Genomic DNA, 20253 nt, shown 5'->3' on the forward strand with positions numbered 1-20253 from the left:
AGGCTGCGGCCATCTTGCTTGGCTGCTAGCCACACCCCCCCCATCTGTTCCCCATCGCTTCCTCCTTCCTGCTCGTTTTGTTTGTCATATTTTTTACACGCATCCTGGAAATCATTATTTTTTTGGTCCTGTTTTAAATAGCAGAAACTCAACCGAAGGTCCTGAAGCGCTATACATATGCGCCAGTTACACAAGAACACATTCATTTTCAATAGGCACAGGGTGATTAAGTATGTGTTCTGAATCACAGGATGTGGAGCCTGCGCTAAAACTCAAACCTGGTTTCACAGCGACAAAGTTGGCAGCTCTGGCCGTTATGCCACACCCTCAGCCCTGCACTATCTAATAAATAGGGCAGCACTTTCTTAAAGCTGCTTCCTTAGGGTTCTGGGAGGAGGGATTAGCTGACCTTTCAAGACTTATTCGTCTTCAAAAACCAGGCTCATGTGACAGTAAAAAGTCTGAAAATTGTACTTCTTAGAGCTCGGAGGCACTCACAGTAATCTGATATTATGCGTGTAAAGTGTGACACAGCACTTCCAAGCATGAGGTGAGGACCGGAATGACAGTGTTTCCCTGTACAACACAGCACTGAATTGTATTATTACACAGTATTATTATTATTATAGAGGCTTTTATAACGCGCTCTGCTACTAAATAGTATAGTATCCTGGCGCGAAGAGAAAAAAGAAGGGGACAGATCGCAGTAAATGCAAGGGAGGAGCAGCCTTTAGGCATTGGTGTTGAATAGGTAGGTTTTTAGGCCTTTCCTGAAAGCCATGATGGAAGGGGCTGTTCTCAATTGCAGAGGCAGGGTATTCCAAGCTCTCGCTGCTCTAACAGAAATGGATTGTCCGCCAAGCCTGCTATATTTGAACTTTGGTACAGTCATTTGATGGAGGTTGCTTGATCTGAGAGGGCGATTGGGGGCATAGAGAGAGAATCTTTTTCTCAAATAGGTTGGGCCTGTTAGGTGGAGTGCTCGGTATGCTAACACAAGAATCTTGAATAAGATCCTTTGTGCCACTGGAAGCCAGTGAAGGTCTCGGAGTGGTTGGCGAACGCTAGATCTTCTGGGAATGTTAAACAGCAGCCGGACCGCAGCATTTTGGATGACTTGGAGGCGATGGATCAGATAGGCTGGGAGTCCGCTGTAGAGAGCATTCGCATAATCCAGTCTGGATAATATCAGAGCGCGAATGACCGTCTCCTTAGCTGATCGCGGAAGCAAAGGAAGGAATCTGCGTAGAGTTTTAAGAGTGGAAAAGCAGATTCCGGTGAGTTTTTTCAGGTGATCTTCAAATCTGAGATTATTGCTGAACCAGATTCCTAGGTTTTTTGCAGGTCCACCTGTGTATTTAGGGCTGGGAAAATCGGTGGGCCAGAGAGAATCATAGAAATTATCTGGGAAGGAGCCGTACAGTAGAATCTCAGATTTGCTCTCATTGCACTTAAGTTGAGCCAAGGCCAGCCAGCGGAAGACCGATGATAGGCAAAATTGGACTCTCGTCGTGTCAAGGTTGTTTTTGGGCCATGTAAACAAGAGCTGGGTATCATCGGCGTAGGCCATAATTTTGGCCCCCAGCTGTTCCGCAAGATAGATAAGGGGGGTCATATAGACATTAAAAAGCAGGGGGCTCAGGGTGGAGCCCTGTGGTACGCCAGTTGAGAGTTTTTTGGGAGAGGAAGAGAAAGGTGGCATCCACACTTGCTGGGACCTGTCATCTAAGAAAGATCTCAGCCAGCCGAGGGCAGGGCCAGTTATGCCAATGTCTGCTAGTCTGGTCAGTAGGAGGGAGTGAGGGACCGTATCGAAGGCGGCAGAGAGGTCCAATAAAATCAGCGCCGCTCTGCCACCTCCGTCTAGGCACTCCCGGATAGCCTCAGAGACCTCAACCAGGGCCGTCTCTGTGCTGAAGGCAGCTCTAAAACCTGATTGCGCAGGGTGGAGAGCTTGAGAGTCTTCTACGAATCGGTCCAGCTGTGAGAATGCAACTTTTTCGCATATCTTTGTTAGAGCTGGCAGTAAAGAGATGGGTCGGAAGTTAGCGGGAGTTTTTGGATCTAGGCCATTTTTCTTAAGGAGTGGTAGCAGTTTTGCCTGTTTCCAGCAAGCTGGAACTGTGGCGCTGGAAAAGGAGAGGCGCTAAATGCCACAGGGTTCAGCACATGTTGCATAGATCAGTTATACACTGCAGCTTAGGGCGAACAAAGCAAAACCAAAGAGGATGATGGACGGAGTGTTGAAAATTGCAAGCACTTACTCCCAGTCAACTGATCTGGGCTTAATCCATCATCATTCTTTAGCTCACTCCGCCACCCCAGTTCAGACATGGCCATATGCAAATCAGTCTGACCCTGTGCCTCATGGGAATAGTCCTGCCCGAACTGCCAAGCCATGTCTTCCCTGGACCGGAAACAAGCATCCTGGGACCGGTATCTGGCTAATCAGCCATCATCAGCCAGGCTAGCTTGAATCCAGTGGGAAAGTGAGCAAGGGACCCACATCTGGGCATTCCCTGCCAACTTAGGGCGAAGAAAGCAAAATCAAAGGGGATGATGGACGGAGTGTTGAACATTGCAAGCATTCACCCCCAGTCAACTGATCTGGGCTTAATCCATCATCATTCTTTAGCTAACTCTGCCACCCCAGTTCAGACATGGCCATATGCAAATCAGTCTGACCCTGTGCCTCATCGGAACAGTCCAGCCCCAACTGCCAAGCCATGTCTTCCCTGGACCACAAACAAGCATCCTGGGACCGGTTTCTGGCTAATCAGCCGTCATCAGCCAGGCTAGCTTGAATCAAGTGGCAAAGTGAGCAAGGGACCCACGTCTGGGCATACCCTGCCAACTTAGGGCGAACAAAGCAAAACCAAAGGGGATGATAGACGGAGTGTTGAACATTGCAAGCACTCACCCCAGATAACTGATCTGGGCTTAATCCATCATCATTCTTTAGCTCACTCCGCCACCCCAGTTTAGACATGACCATATGCAAATCAGTCTGACCCTGTGCCTCATGGGAACAGTCCAGCCCGAACTGCCAAGCCATGTCTTCCCTGGACTGGAAACAAGCATCCTGGGACCGGTTTCTGGCTAATCAGCCGTCATCAGCCAGGCTAGCTTGAATCCAGTGGTAAAGTGAGCAAGGGACCCATGTCTGGGCATACCCTGCCAATTTAGGGCGAACAAAGCAAAACCAAAGAGGATGATGGACGGAGTGTTGAAAATTGCAAGCATTTACTCCCAGTCAACTGATTTGGGCTTAATCCATCATCATTCTTTAGCTCACTCCGTGACCCCAGTTCAGACATGGCCATATGCAAATCAGTCTGACCCTGTGCCTCATGGGAATAGTCCAGCCCGAACTGCCAAGCCATGTCTTCCCTGGACCGGAAACAAGCATCCTGGGACCGGTATCTGGCTAATTAGCCATCATCAGCCAGGCTAGCTTGAATCCAGTGGCAAAGTGAGCAAGGGACCCACTTCTGGGCATACCCTGCCAACTTAGGGAGAAGAAAGCAAAATCAAAGGGGATGATGGACGGAGTGTTGGACATTGCAAGCACTCACCCCCAGTCAACTGATCTGGGCTTAATCCATCATCATTCTTTAGCTAACTCTGCCACCCCAGTTCAGACATGGCCATATGCAAATCAGTCTGACCCTGTGCCTCATGGGAACAGTCCAGCCCCAACTGCCAAGCCATGTCTTCCCTGGACCAGAAAAAAGTATCCTGGGACCGGTTTCTGGCTAATCAGCCCTCATCAGCCAGGCTAGCTTGAATCCAGCGGTAAAGTGAGCAAGGGACCCACATCTGGGCATACCCTGCCAACTTAGGGCGAAGAAAGCAAAATCAAAGGGGATGATGGACGGAGTGTTGAACATTGCAAGCACTCACCCACAGTCAACTGATCTGGGCTTAATCCATCATCATTCTTTAGCTCACTCCGCCACCCCAGTTCAGACATGGCCATAGGCAAATCAGTCTGACCCTGTGCCTCATGGGAACAGTCCAGCCCGAACTGCCAAGCCATGTCTTCCCTGGACTGGAAACAAGCATCCTGGGACTGGTTTCTGGCTAATCAGCTGTCATCAGCCAGGCTAGCTTGAATCCAGTGGTAAAGTGAGCAAGGAACCCATGTCTGGGCATACCCTGCCAATTTAGGGCGAACAAAGCAAAACCAAAGGGGATGATGGACGGAGTATTGAAAATTGCAAGCACTTACCCCCAGTCAACTGATCTGGGCTTAATCCATCATCATTCATTAGCTCACTCCGCCACCGCAGTTCAGACATGGCCATATGCAAATCAGTCTGACCCTGTGCCTCAAGGGAATAGTCCAGCCCGAACTGCCAAGCCATGTCTTCCCTGGACCGGAAATAAGCATGCTGGGACCAGGTTCTGGCTAATCAGCCATCATCAGCTAGGCTAGCTTGAATCCAGTGGCAAAATGAGCAAGGGACCCACGTCTGGGCATACCCTGCCAATTTAGGGCGAAGAAAGCAAAACCAAAGGGGATGATGGATGGAGTGTTGAACATTGCAAGCAAAAACAACAATTGATGGACAGAATGCAGAACAATGTCATACATTCACCCCAGTACAGAGATCTGGGCCTAAATCCATCGTTGTTTTGCTCACCATGCCATTCCAGTTTGAACCCAGCCATATGCAAATCAGTCTTGACCCTGTGCCTCATGGGAACAGTCCAGCCCGAACTGCCAAGCCAGGTCCTCCCTGGACTGGAAACAAGCATCCTAGGACCGGTTTCGGGGTTTCACCCCTCTTCAGCCAGGATAGCTTGATTCCAGTGGCATGGAGAGCAAGGGACCCACGTCTGGGCATACCCTCCCCACTCGGGGTGACAAATGCAAAAACAACAATTGATGGACAGAATGCAGAACAATGTCATACATTCACCCCAGTACAGAGATCTGGGCCTAAATCCATCGTTTTCTTGCTCACCATGCCATTCCAGTTTGAACCCAGCCATATGCAAATCAGTCTTGACCCTGTGCCTCATGGGAACAGTCCAGCCCGAACTGCCAAGCCAGGTCCTCCCTGGACTGGAAACAAGCATCCTAGGACCGGTTTCGGGGTTTCACCCCTCTTCAGCCAGGATAGCTTGATTCCAGTGGCATGGAGAGCAAGGGACCCACGTCTGGGCATACCCTTCCCACTCGGGGTGACAAATGCAAAAACAACAATTGATGGACAGAATGCAGAACAATGTCATACATTCACCCCAGGACAGAGATCTGTGCCTAAATCCATCGTTTTTTTGCTCACCATGCCATTCCAGTTTGAACCCAGCCATATGCAAATCAGTCTTGACCCTGTGCCTCATGGGAACAGTCCAGCCCGAACTGCCAAGCCAGGTCCTCCCTGGACTGGAAACAAGCATCCTAGGACCGGTTTCGGGGTTTCACCCCTCTTCAGCCAGGATAGCTTGATTCCAGTGGCATGGAGAGCAAGGGACACACGTCTGCATATGGCCATGTCTGAACTGGGGTGGCAGAGTGGGCTAAAGAATGGTGATGGATTAAACCCAGATCAGTTGACTGGGGGTGAGTGCTTGCAATGTTCAACACTCCGTCCATCATTTCCTTTGGTTTTTGCTGAACATTGCAAGCACTCACCCCTAGTCAACTGATCTGGGCTTAATTCATCATCATTCTTTAGCTCACTCCGCCACCCCAGTTCAGACATGGCCATATGCAAATCACTCTGACCCTGTGCCTCATGGGAACAGTCCAGCCCCAACTGCCAAGCCATGTCTTCCCTGGACCGGAAACAAGCATCCTGGGACTGGTTTCTCGCTAATCAGCCGTCATCAGCCAAGCTAGCTTGCATCCAGTGGCAAAGTGAGCAAGGGACCCACGTCTGGGAATACCCTGCCAACTTAGGGCGAACAAAGCAAAACCAAAGGGGATGATAGACGGAGTGTTGAACATTGCAAGCACTCACCCCAGTCAACTGATCTGGGCTTAATCCATCATCATTATTTAGCACACTCCGCCACCCCAGTTCAGACATGGCCAAATGCAAATCAGTCTGACCCTGTGCCTCATGGGAACAGTCCATCCCGAACTGCCGAGCCATGTCTTCCCTGGACCTGAAATAAGCATCCTGGGGCCGGTTTCTGGCTAATCAGCCGTCATGAGCCAGGTTAGCTTGAATCCAGTGGCAAAGTGAGCAAGGGACCCACGTCTGGGCATACCCTGCCAACTTAGGGCAAACAAAGCAAAACCAAAGGGATGATGGACGGAGTGTTGAACATTGCAAGAACTCACCCCCAGTCAACTGATCTGGGCTTAATCCATCATCATTCTTTAGCTCACTCTGCCACCCCAGTTCAGACATGGCCATATGCAAATCAGTCTGACCCTGTGCCTCATGGGAACAGTCCAGCCCCAACTGCCAAGCCATGTCTTCCCTGGACCGGAAACAAGCATCCTGGGACCGGTTTCTGGCTAATCAGCCGTCATCAGCCAGGCTAGCTTGAATCCAGTGGCAAAGTGAGCAAGGGACCCACGTCTGGGCATACCCTGCCAACTTAGGGAGAACAAAGCAAAACCAAAGGGGATGATAGACGGAGTATTGAACATTGCAAGCACTCACCCCAGTCAACTGATCTGGGCTTAATCCATCATCATTCTTTAGCTCACTTTGCCACCCCAGTTCAGACATGGCCATATGCAAATCAGTCTGACACTGTGCCTCATGGGAACAGTCCAGCCCGAACTGCCAAGCCATGTCTTCCCTGGGCCGGAAACAAGCATCCTGGGACCGGTTTCTGGCTAATCAGCCCTCATCAGCCAGGCTAGCTTGAATCCAGCGGCAAAGTGAACAAGGGACCCACGTCTGGGCATACCCTGCCAACTTAGGGCAAACAAAGCAAAGCCAAAGGGGATGATGGACGGAGTGTTGAACATTGCAATCACTCACCCCAGTCAACTGATCTGGGCTTAATCCATCATCATTCTTTAGCTCGCTCCGCCATCCCAGTTCAGACATGGCCATAGGCAAATCAGTCTGACCCTGTGCCTAATGGGAACAGTCTGGCCCGAACTGCCAAGCCATGTCTTCCCTGGACTGGAAAGAAGCATCCTGGGACCGGTTTCTGGCTAATCAGCTGTCAGAAGCCAGGCTAGCTTGAATCCAGTGGCAAAGTGAGCAAGGGACCCACGTCTGGGCATACCCTGCCAACGTAGGGCAAACAAAGCAAAATCAAAGGGGATGATGGATGGAGTGTTGAAAATTGCAAGCACTTACCCCCAGTCAACTGATCTGGGCTTAATCCATCATCATTCTTTAGCTCACTCCGCCACCCCAGTTCAGACATGGCCATATGCAAATCAGTCTGACCCTGTGCCTCATGGGAACAGTCCAGCCCCAACTGCCAAGCCATGTCTTCCCTGGACCGGAAACAAGCATCCTGGGACCGGTTTCTGGCTAATCAGCCGTCATCAGCCAGGCTAGCTTGAATCCAGTGGCAAAGTGAGCAAGGGACCCACGTCTGGGCATACCCTGCCAACTTAGGGAGAACAAAGCAAAACCAAAGGGGATGATAGACGGAGTATTGAACATTGCAAGCACTCACCCCAGTCAACTGATCTGGGCTTAATCCATCATCATTCTTTAGCTCACTTTGCCACCCCAGTTCAGACATGGCCATATGCAAATCAGTCTGACACTGTGCCTCATGGGAACAGTCCAGCCCGAACTGCCAAGCCATGGCTTCCCTGGGCCGAAAACAAGCATCCTGGGACCGGTTTCTGGCTAATCAGCCCTCATCAGCCAGGCTAGCTTGAATCCAGCGGCAAAGTGAACAAGGGACCCACGTCTGGGCATACCCTGCCAACTTAGGGCAAACAAAGCAAAGCCAAAGGGGATGATGGACGGAGTGTTGAACATTGCAATCACTCACCCCCAGTCAACTGATCTGGGCTTAATCCATCATCATTCTTTAGCTCGCTCCGCCACCCCAGTTCAGACATGGCCATAGGCAAATCAGTCTGACCCTGTGCCTAATGGGAACAGTCTGGCCCGAACTGCCAAGCCATGTCTTCCCTGGACTGGAAAGAAGCATCCTGGGACCGGTTTCTGGCTAATCAGCTGTCAGAAGCCAGGCTAGCTTGAATCCAGTGGCAAAGTGAGCAAGGGACCCACGTCTGGGCATACCCTGCCAACGTAGGGCAAACAAAGCAAAATCAAAGGGGATGATGGATGGAGTGTTGAAAATTGCAAGCACTTACCCCCAGTCAACTGATCTGGGCTTAATCCATCATCATTCTTTAGCTCACTCCGCCACCCCAGTTCAGACATGGCCATATGCAAATCAGTCTGACCCTGTGCCTCATGGGAACAGTCCAGCCCCAACTGCCAAGCCATGTCTTCCCTGGACCGGAAACAAGCATCCTGGGACCGGTTTCTGGCTAATCAGCCGTCATCAGCCAGGCTAGCTTGAATCCAGTGGCAAAGTGAGCAAGGGACCCACGTCTGGGCATACCCTGCCATCTTAGGGAGAACAAAGCAAAACCAAAGGGGATGATAGACGGAGTATTGAACATTGCAAGCACTCACCCCAGTCAACTGATCTGGGCTTAATCCATCATCATTCTTTAGCTCACTTTGCCACCCCAGTTCAGACATGGCCATATGCAAATCAGTCTGACACTGTGCCTCATGGGAACAGTCCAGCCCGAACTGCCAAGCCATGTCTTCCCTGGGCCGGAAACAAGCATCCTGGGACCGGTTTCTGGCTAATCAGCCCTCATCAGCCAGGCTAGCTTGAATCCAGCGGCAAAGTGAACAAGGGACCCACGTCTGGGCATACCCTGCCAACTTAGGGCAAACAAAGCAAAGCCAAAGGGGATGATGGACGGAGTGTTGAACATTGCAATCACTCACCCCCAGTCAACTGATCTGGGCTTAATCCATCATCATTCTTTAGCTCGCTCCGCCACCCAAGTTCAGACATGGCCATAGGCAAATCAGTCTGACCCTGTGCCTAACGGGAACAGTCTGGCCCGAACTGCCAAGCCATGTCTTCCCTGGACTGGAAAGAAGCATCCTGGGACCGGTTTCTGGCTAATCAGCTGCCAGAAGCCAGGCTAGCTTGAATCCAGTGGCAAAGTGAGCAAGGGACCCACGTCTGGGCATACCCTGCCAACGTAGGGCAAACAAAGCAAAATCAAAGGGGATGATGGATGGAGTGTTGAAAATTGCAAGCACTTACCCCCAGTCAACTGATCTGGGCTTAATCCATCATCATTCTTTAGCTCACTCCGCTACCCCAGTTCAGACATGGCCATATGCAAATCAGTCTGACCCTGTGCCTCATGGGAACAGTTCAGCCCAAACTGCCAAGCCATTTCTTCCCTGGACCGGAAACAAGCATCCTGGGACCGGTTTCTGGCTAATCAGCCGTCATCACCCAGGCTAGCTTGAATCCAGTGGCAAAGTGAGCAAGGGACCCACGTCTGGGCATACCCTGCCAACTTAGGGCAAACAAAGCAAAACCAAAGGAGATGATGGACGGAGTGTTGAATATTGCAAGCACTCACCCCCAGTCAACTGATCTGGGCTTAATCCATCATTATTCTTTAGCTCACTCCGCCACCCCAGTTCAGACATGGCCATATGCAAATCATTCTGACCCTATGCCTCATGGGAATAGTCCAGCCCGAACTGCCAAGCCATGTCTTCCCTGGACTGGAAACAAGCATCCTGGGACCGGTTTCTGGCTAATCAGCCATCATCAGCCAGGCTAGCTTGAATCCAGTGGCAAAGTGAGCAAGGGACCCATGTCTGGGCATACCCTGCCAACTTAGGGCGAACAAAGCAAAACCAAAGGGGATGATGGATGGAGTGTTGAACATTGCAAGCACTCACCCCCAGTCAACTGATCTGGGCTTAATCCATCATCATTCTTTAGCTCACTCCGCCACCCCAGTTCAGACATAGCCATATGCAAATCAGTCTGACCCTGTGCCTCATGTGAACAGTCCAGCCCCAACTGCCAAGCCATGTCTTCCCTGGACCGGAAACAAGCATCCTGGGACCGGTTTCTGGCTATTCAGCCCTCATCAGCCAGGCTAGCTTGAAATCAATGGGAAAGTGAGCAAGGGACCCACGTCTGGGCATACCCTGCCAACTTAGGGTGAACAAAGCAAAACCAAAGGGGACGATGGACAGAGTGTTGAACATTGCAAGCACTCGCCCCCAGTCAACTGATCTGGGGTGAATGTATGACATTGTTCTGCATTCTGTCCATCAACTGTTGTTTTTGCATTTGTCACGCTAGTAAACACAGCATGGTCCCAATAGGCGCTCAAGCAGTAATAAAAGAGATACATACAGAGATACACATGCCCATGACATTCAATCTTCTATAGCATTTTTCGCACTGCATTCAAGGCTTAGATATGTGTTCCTTGACTTACACGATGTTTAAAGAAATAATGGGAGAGGAAAGGTAAACAGTCTTAAGTTTAGGGAAAAGCAGACATCAAGAAGCAGTGTATATTAGTTACCCTAGGGTGCACTGTCTTGGCTTTATTAAAGAGCTATTCAGTTTTGCTCGCTTCTTTTTGACAGTAAGGGAGACATAGGCCCTAATGCAAGCAAGGAAAAAAGGCTCTTTGGTCCCTCGCTAGTTGGTAAGGATAGCCATAGTGTGACCCGAGATTCCTGGGCCTCAGGGAAGCTGCACCTGCTGCACTAAAGAAAAGTACAGATAAGAAATCGCTGTGTATAGTGCGATCATGCAGAAAATACCTTTGGTACATTGCAGAGGTATCGAATCAATTCCCCAATGTACTGAATCACCGTCACATTGTATTTCCTGCAGTCATCCCAGAACTGGCTTGCTGAAAACTTCTGTCGCAAAACTATGGTTGCACCTAAATGTGAAAGAAACACCTCATTAGTTGCTTAGAATTACAATCAGAACTGTGAGCAACATCTTCAGTGTCCAGCCGGCAGCTTATTGAGTATGCATTTCTCATCTATCAAGAGTTTTTAGGTTTCACTTGAACAGTGACTTGTGAAATTTATTGTATTTAATATATCTTAAAAGGGGGCTATTTATCAGTTCCCATCACCGAATTACTGTGTTCATTCGCTTTTGTGTGAAACTTTTTCTTTTGTTAACTTACCCTGGCTGCACGCATTTATAATACTTCTACTAAAGCTTTGCACACTGTTTAAGCCCCATTCACTGTCAAGATGAGATCTCTTCCCATGGAAAAGGCAGACAGCTTCTAACAGTATGCTAGAATGCTTGCTTTTTATTACTTAGTTGTGCGAAGCAGATGCTTTAGCCTAAGAACGTTTGTGGCATTTCCTATTCATGCCTCAGTAACTTTTTATTGCATTTTGTATGCATTATCAGAATGATTTTTTAACTTAATCTATTTTGTAATTATGATTATGTTCTAAATGTTGCAATAAACATTGCACGTTAAAAATAAAGTTAATATGCAAGAGCTATGCTATATTTTACTACTAAACAGGCAGCCACAAGTGCAGTTACCTTGTAGACAACAGGGTCATGATTTGACTGGTGCTGCAGGTGCAGTAGCATCAGACCCAAAAGTGGTCAGAACTCCTCTAAACACATAATATTGTTATATTTGACTACTAACCAGGCAGTCATAAGTGCAGTAATCTAGCAAGCCCTAGGGTCATCTTTTTAATAGTGCAGCACATGCAGTGGCACTGGGACAAAAAGCTTCAGGCACCCACTAAACACCTGATATTGCTATATTTTATTCCTAAACGGGCAATCACAAGTGCATTTACCTTGTAGACAACAGGGTCATTATTTGAATGATGAAGCAGGTGTAGTAGCACTGGGCCCAAAAGTTGTTAGAACTCATCTGAACACCTAATATTGCTATATTTGACTACTAAACAGGCAGTCATAATTGCAGTTACCTTGCAGTTAAAAGTGGCTTGATTTGAATAGTGCAGCCGGTGCAGTGGCACCGGGACCACCAGCTCCAGGGAACCCACTATATGCAGAATATTGCTAAAATTTTCTACTAAACAGGACAGTCATAAGTGCATTTATCTAGCAGGCAATCGGGTCATGATTTGAATGGTGCATCAGGTGCAGTTGCACCAAGATCAAAACCTCTAGGCACCCCACTAAACATCTAATATTGCTATATTTTACTACTAAACGGGCCGTCACAAGTGCAGTTACTCTGCAGATAACAGGATCTTGATTTCAATGGTGTAGCAGGTGCAGTGGCACCGGGCCCAAAAGTTGTCAGACCTCCTGTAAACACCTAATATTGCTATATTTTACTACTATACAGACAGAAACAATTGCAGTTATCTTGCAATTAAAAGGGGCTTGAATTGAATATTGCAGTAGGTGCAGTGGCACAGGGGAAAAAGCTAAATGCACTAAATGCAGAATATTGCTAAATAGTACTACTAAACAGGCAGACACAAGTGCAGTTAAATTGCAGGTACTAGGGTCATGTTTCAGTGGTGGGGTAGGTGTTGTGACCCAAAAGTTGTCAGAACTCCTCTAAACACATACTATTCCTATTACATCAATTAATTCTATAATTTCCCTCTTTCATTTAATTTTTTCAAAATGTTGCTATTACTTACTCTCACTATACCATTAGTGACAGCACAATATATGACCTTTTTGTACATAAACAAGTCATAAAACTTTAACAGATTTTCTGTAACTTACACTGTACAAGTACTTGGCAAGCTATAACTTACACCAAAATACTGCCTTTTTTTAATCACACAGGCAAATCCTAATGCATTTACCAATACTTGTCATATTATGGTGTGGATAAGACTGCAAATACTGCTTGGATAAATCCTGCTTAGTCACAGGAACGTTGCTAAATTGTAGTTATCGAAGTGTTTGTAGGATCACTAGTGAACTAGAAAAATTAAGCGCAGCCCGTTCTTAAGGGAAGAGGGGTTTCCCCCTCCCCCACCTTTACAAACATGAAGAGTGTCTGTAAGGCTGAACAAAGGTCAGTCGGACAGACATTCTTCATGTTCAGCTCAGGCAGCCAGACACAGTAGTCTCACTAAATGCACAGCGCCAAGCTGCCGCAACTGAACTTTGCTGGGCTGAGGAGTTCACAGCCCTGTGGGCGTTACCTCCTCTTCCCGGTAAAGCACTTGGAGTTCCTCCCAATCATGACGAAGGCCTGATTCACTCAGACACGGATCTGGGCACTTCAGTTTTGTGGCCTGAAATGCCCAGAGCCGAGTGTCCATCAGTGACGCTCTTCGCAGAGTAGGGTGGGGTCAGCAGTCTCACTGACCTTTGGTCAACCAATGTGAGGAGGCGGCATTCCTAATCCTACAGAAACCTCAGAGGCTTCCATCCCGTGCATGTGTGTATGAATGAATATATGTGTATTAGTGCATGCATTTTATAAATGGGTGTGTGCATATGTATGTGCTTGTGAATGGTGGGTGTATTGTACAAGATTGTGAATGTATGAGTGTAAGTGATTGTGGGTTTAGATGGGTGAATGTTACTTTGTATGTGTGTGTGCGTTTGTGGCTCACCTACCCCCTGCCTGCTCAAATTACTAGCCGCCACTGAGTAAAGTACTTAAAAACAAGAGAAACAAGAAAGAATTAGAAAGTAATTAATGCAAGGCTGAAAGACAGGCATAAAATAGTTTTCACTTTTAATTAAAATGTGTGTAAGCCCCCCTCCCCATGCCCCCCACATAAGTAAACACACTCATATGATGGCTGTTGCAGTATGACATTGATGTGGTGGTTATCTTAGACGATGGTCTCTCAATTCAAATCCATATTGTTTGTAGACAAGAAACCCCTTCACCTAAGATAAAAGCAGCGTGTTGACATTGAAGAAGCTGCCATTTTGGATAAGCAGCTGGGACACACAGATCCCATGCAGCGATAGGGTGCTGTCATGCTCACAAACACAAAAAGGCAGAAGAAGAACACCCCAGTCCAACTGCCCCATAACCAGCGCCGCCAAATCTAGCCCTTGAGATAGACATTGTACTGCACAAGATTCTGCTGCCGGTGGCAGGTAAGCCGCAGCCCGTCAAAGGGAATCGCTTCATGTAAGGTGGCTGCATGATGTCGTGGCCATCTTACAAAATATGATGTCTCAAAAAGAATCACTTTACTTCGTCATGGAGGGGTCCAATGAGAAATCTACATATACAGTGTAAAAACATTTGCAATAGGCTTTGCGGTGATCCCAAAAGTTGAAAGCAACCCATCAAGTAAATGCTAGAAAGGGGCTCACCAAACAAGCTAATGACAGAAGGGGGTTCACTCAACCCGCTCAGTTTGTTGACAGTGGTGTGTTGTTATGACACAGGATTGGCCAAACAGGCTGAAGGTATGCCCCCAGACCTAAAAATGTTGGAGGCAAGTATAAGAAAGAGGAATAATCAAGGTCAAGTACATGAACACTGTATAAGGACAATGATGATAAGGCTAGCTTTTCATGGTGCTTCTTCACCGTTTGTGCCAAACCTTTTTATAGAATTTTCAGCAGATTTCACCTTTCTGGGCTTTGAGATTGGCGCCTCCAGGGAGTGCATGATTTAACGAAGGGTGCACTATTTTTCCTTTCAAGCACATTACAAACATTAGAAAGATACTAAAAAGACAGAAATTGTATTTGCCCCCAACACCAACCCAACACCAAAGCCCGTAAGGAGCCATGGGTAAATCGCACTGGCAAAGCCAATAGTTGTAGACTTCATGTGTAATACAAGCAAACAACGCGTACATGTCTGTGTTTCCATACATAGGCACATTACAACCAGGCCCATTGCACTCGCCTGAAAGAAGCAGAAGAATTCAAAGTTTTATGAATTATGGCGAGTTTAACATTTGCCATTCTGCTCGAAATAGGGGCACACATGCACCCCAGGTTTCCAATTCACAAACAGATTTCTAGTAAGGATCTGTACTCAAGGATTCAATATTCATTTTTTTAATCTCAGCCTTCATTGAAGGAAAGAAACGAATGAAAGAACTGAAGCTTGATACAGCATGAAAAAAGGGCTCAGCCAACGCTCTGTATTTACTATTACTACAATGGCCATATTCACATTAGGCAGTAAATGTAGAAAACCAGTTCAACAAGACTCTCAAACACATTCGGGTTTTACGCGCTATTGTTTTGTTTTTTTAAATCAATGAAACCATGACAACTAATATGAAGCAAGCATTAGCAAAGCCAACAAGTCTAACATTGTCCGCCAGCCTTTTTGGCAATTCTTCTTTTGTCATGTTGTTTTTGCAAAATGTTATTGTTTGGGAAGCTTCCAAGTGTTTGACAATCTAAAAAAACATCGACTGAAGGCAAAAATGTTTTTGGTCTCAAAAAAAGCTTACATTACCATAGTAATCATTGACAATGAAAGAAATTAATGTGTGTGTGGATGTGCTCATTTTAGAAGGACAGAATGCCGTAATTCATTGTGAGGTCAGCTGTGGCTGAAGCGGGCTGATGCACTGTCCCATGATGCATGTTTGAGTGGGTTGGACAAAAATGCCCAAACCTCAGCAGCCTGAAAACCCCCATAAGTAACTACATCATACGCATAGTTTTAGTAAAATCAATAGGTCTCAGCAAATATAGACCCAAAAAAGACATTGGTTGCCAGCCTCTTGCATTTGAGAAAAAAGAAGGAAAGAAAGAATGAAAGAAGGAAAAGAAGGAAAGAGGGAAAAAAGAAAGAATGAAAAAGGGAAGGAAGGAAGAAGAAAAGAAGGAAGGAAGGGAAAGAAAGAAAGAAAGCTAAAAGGAAAAAGGGAAGGAAGGAAGAAGAAAAGAAGGAAGAAAGGGAAAGAAAACTAAAAGCAAAGAAATAAGGAAAGAAAACAGGACAAAAGGAGGATAGCAAATGAAAGAAGGGAAGAATGATAGGAAAGGAAACAAGAAGGAAGGGAAGATGGAAAGAACAAAGGAAGGAAAGAGGGAAGGAAGGAAAAAAGGAATGACGGAAAGAAAAAGAAGGTTAGAATGAAGGACGCAAAAAAAGGAAAGAAAGAAAGAAGAAACAAAGAAATGCATACCAAAGAAATAAATAAAAAAAGTGATACAGGTGCTGCAAATTAAAAAAGTGTTACAAGTCAATCCCACAGGGATCCTCCCTCAGCCCGACGTTGTTCAATTTCTACATGGCCCCCCTCGCCCACGTTGCACGACAACACAACCTCAACATCATCTCCTACGCCGACGACACCCAGCTGATCATATCCCTCACCGAAGATCCCCACACCGCCAAAGCTAACCTCCACCTAGGAATGAAGGCCGTAGCCGACTGGATGAAGGACAGCAGACTGAAGCTGAACTCAGACAAGACAGAGGTCCTCATTCTCGGACCCACCCCATCAGCCTGGGACGACTCTTGGTGGCCCACGTCACTAGGCACAGCCCCGGAACCCATGGACCACGCACGCAACCTGGGGGTCATCCTCGACTCCACTCTCTCCATGACCAGGCAAGTCAACGCCGTCTCCGCGTCCTGCTTCAACACCCTCCGTATGCTCCGCAGGATCTTCAAATGGATCCCCCTCGACACGAGAAAAACCGTTACCCAGGCCCTCATCACCAACAGATTCGACTACGGGAACACCCTTTACTCAGGAACTACAAACAAGCTCCTGAGACGACTCCAACGCATCCAGAACGCCTCGGCCCGACTCATCCTCGACGTCCCCCGCCGCAGCCACATCACACTCCACCTGAGAGGCCTGCACTGGCTCCCCGTCAACAAAAGGATCACCTTCAAGCTCCTGATCCACGCACACAAAGCACTGCACAACACCGGACCCACCTACCTCAACAACCGACTCAGCTTCCACACCCCCACCCGAAGCCTCCGCTCAGCCAACCTCGCCCTCGCCACAGTCCCTCGCATCCGAAAAACCACCGCCGGCGGCAGATCCTTCTCCTACCTCGCCGCCAAGATCTGGAACACTCTCCCCACCATCCTACGACAGACCCAGGACCTGCTGGCCTTCAGAAGACTCCTCAAGACCTGGCTCTTCGACCAGTAGCACCCCCCCCTCCCTAGCGCCTTGAGACCCTCTCGGGTATGTAGCGCGCTTTACAAATGCAGTGATTGATTGATTGATTGATTAATTCCCTACTCTGCTTAGAAGAAGCCTTGGCTACTGCAGGCTCAACAGTACACCTTTAGCGTAGCTGTGCCACACCCTTAGGCCTAGGGTGAATTGCTAGGAGCATGGCAATCTCCCACACCTCTCACCACATACTAAGGCCTTGTTTGGCGCCTAAGGCCTGCCGGGCATGCGTGTCAACTAAGTCAGTGTCTGCTTAGTTATAAATGGTCGGAGTATGACAGGACTCTAACTCAAGTCGCTACATTAATGTACTTTAGGGTAAAAATCCAAGAGGGATAGAAAAAGAGTGTTTCTGATGCTCTGGTGGGAAGAACCTCCATGTCTAAAGGCTGAATCCTCTAGTTTCTTCTGGGACGAAAAAAGTATCAAAGCATGCATGCCAACATTCCCAATAAAAAACAAGCCACACAGCCATGCATAACAGAGGAAAGGCGTGCCGCCTCCCGAAGCTGCCACCATACTTAAAGATGAAGTGCAGAAAATGTAACATGCAGGCTTCTGGAAGTGGCCACCATGCTTAAAGATGAAGCTCAGCAGCTGTGAAGTAGGAGCCCCGTTGATCAAGGAAAAGGCACAAACTCTAGCATGTAGTGCTCTTTTACAATTAAAATAAAAGTCCTTGAGTCAGTAACTAAAATGAGACAAGTGGCATGCTACAAGTAATGGGGGCCTGCTCCAGGGGAGTGGACAAACCACGAAAAAGGAGGAACAAATAGGAAAAAAACACTTAGAAGCGAATATTTTTAAAGGACACTGAAACGAACAAATGAAAAGCAGTGAATGGGCAATAAAACCACAGAGTGAATACAGCATGTCTTGATTAGACAGTGCATGCATTGTCTAGGATCGTCCTAACAAGCTACCTTGAGTGTGTATGTGCTCTGTGAAAGAGCGAAATGCAGTCTCAGAAAGTGAAATTAGCCAGTGGCTGAAGTAGATTGGCCCATTGCCCCATGCTGTATGCTGTAGTGGAACAAAACTAAATGTGAATGACACAGACAAGTGGATGAAGACAGGTGGTTAAAAACCCCTTTAGGTAATTATATTAGGCAAAAGCAATATGCAGCAACTACGAGGATCAGTGATATCACAGGAAGAATTGCTAGTCAAGTTTTGTAAACTTATTCAATTGCATTGAACCCGGGACGGGTGCGAGAACTGCCCGATGTGAAGACTGGCAGACAAAAAAGACATAAGACATCCCCCTATTGAAGAGGAACTCCACTTAAGGACCTGAGGATGACACACCCTGACAACTAAAGCTGACACACGCAGAGAGATCGGAGCTAGGTCTAAACCTCATCACTGGACCAATGGCGCGTCATTGTGATTAATTCACCAAATGAAACATGCCCTGTACATGCAATCCTACTAGCCCTGAAGAAGAGTTCCTTAAAAAAAAAATCGAAACGTGTTGGAGTACAAAACTGAGTGGCCAGAAGTCTCCCATACTACAGAAAAAAGAAGAACATCTTACAATAGGCAAAGAGTGTATTAGGACCTCTATGACATGTGGAAAGATCTCCGACCATAAAAAGGGCCTTCCAGTATCTTTTGGACTGTACAAATATAGGGCTAAAATATGGCCAAAGATCGGGAATAGGTAACGATTATAGGGTTATACTGTAAGGCACTTTCCTTTACACATACACACGACCAATGATTAGATCTGGGAAACACAGATAAATCTTACATGACCTGTCAATAATCTTACAGTTTGTAATATATGTTTTTCATGTTTTTTTGCAGAAAGTATATATCATTTGTCTTGAGCACGCAACTGATTGGTGATGTTTTGATATTCATGGAAATGACATTATACGATAAATATAATTTGTAAATGGCATGTCTCTATTCTGTGGTACACACTGTTTACATACATTTATTTGAACACTAGACATGTGGTAGCCAAACGCTCAAGGGCAAAAGGTATAAAAATATAGATTACTGACAACAAGAGAATACTTGAATACCGTATCTTTGTGTGAAAAAAAAACATCCATGGTATAAGCGATAAGCTCATTAAATTCAAAGCTATTGTTGTTTTCAATTGCTGAATTTCTAGTTTACCTGGACTTGGGCTGCGCTGTGTATACAAGGGTCTATGTGGGAGAATTATCAAATCGAGCAGTGAGCTGTACAGATGCATGTGAAATTGAATAAGTATGTTGGTCTACCTATTTATATCTTACCATCACTTACAAAACAGAAAATATGTGACATACATGTACAAAATATGCATGTATTTAAAATATTGCAAAAAGTATTCTCTTTCTCAGTGTCACATCATATTAAAAAGATAAAAGACCTCAGTGTAAAATTACACTACAAAGGGGCCGATTCCGATCCTGTATTTTTTTTCCCCGTACGACTCGTATCCGTAAATTTTTCCATACAAATCGTACAAGTCCCGTCCGACCCGTGAAGTACGATTCATACGGGAAAAATACATACGGATCGCCTCGATCCTTACAAATTGGATCAGGAAAAGTTGTACGAGAGGGACCTGGACACTTTTCCGTACAAATCGTAAAAATGCAGTCCCACCGTACTAGTACGATCCGGACCAGCTTTCCGATTTACGATTTGTACGGAAAACGTCCCGTACATGGGGAATGCCATTACCCGCTACGAAGCGAACTTTGTACGACTCGTATCCCGGGAAAAGTTGTTCCCGGGGTGCGAGTCGTACAGGGGTACGATTCGTACAGGCATACACCCCGTGCGTTGTGTATGTACGGTGCGTACCCCCAGTGCGCATGTACTGTGCGTACCCCCAACATCGTGTACCCCAACATCGCGTACCCCCAACCCCCATGTTGGGGTACGCAATGTTGGGGTATGCGATGTTGGGGTTCACGATGTTGGGGGTATGCACCATACATACGCGATGTTGGGGGTACACAATGTTGGGGTACGCGATGTTGGGGTACGCGATGTTGGGGTACGCGATGTTGGAGGTACGCGATGTTGGGGGTACGCGATGTTGGGGTACGCGATGTTGGGGGTACGCACAGTACAAGCGCACTGGGGGCACGCACCGTACATACACAATGCACGGGGGTGTATGCCTGTACGACTCGTACCCCTGGGGACTCTG

At 47.1% G+C, this 20253-nt stretch overlaps 1 protein-coding gene across 1 annotated transcript in view; it reads right to left on the reverse strand.

Moving 5' to 3' along the window:
- The window catches only part of SLC27A2 (solute carrier family 27 member 2), a 426278-nt gene that overhangs the window by 184328 nt on the left and 221697 nt on the right, over window positions 1–20253 (reverse strand). The window contains exon 4 of the mRNA XM_085644259.1: window positions 10788–10912. Coding sequence (XP_085500385.1) covers window positions 10788–10912 — 125 coding nt within the window. The remainder of the gene's footprint in view (window positions 1–10787; window positions 10913–20253) is intronic.

The sequence above is a fragment of the Triturus cristatus genome, chromosome 3_1, assembly GCF_964204655.1.
Source record: "Triturus cristatus chromosome 3_1, aTriCri1.1, whole genome shotgun sequence".
Classification (NCBI taxonomy): Eukaryota; Metazoa; Chordata; class Amphibia; order Caudata; family Salamandridae; genus Triturus; species Triturus cristatus.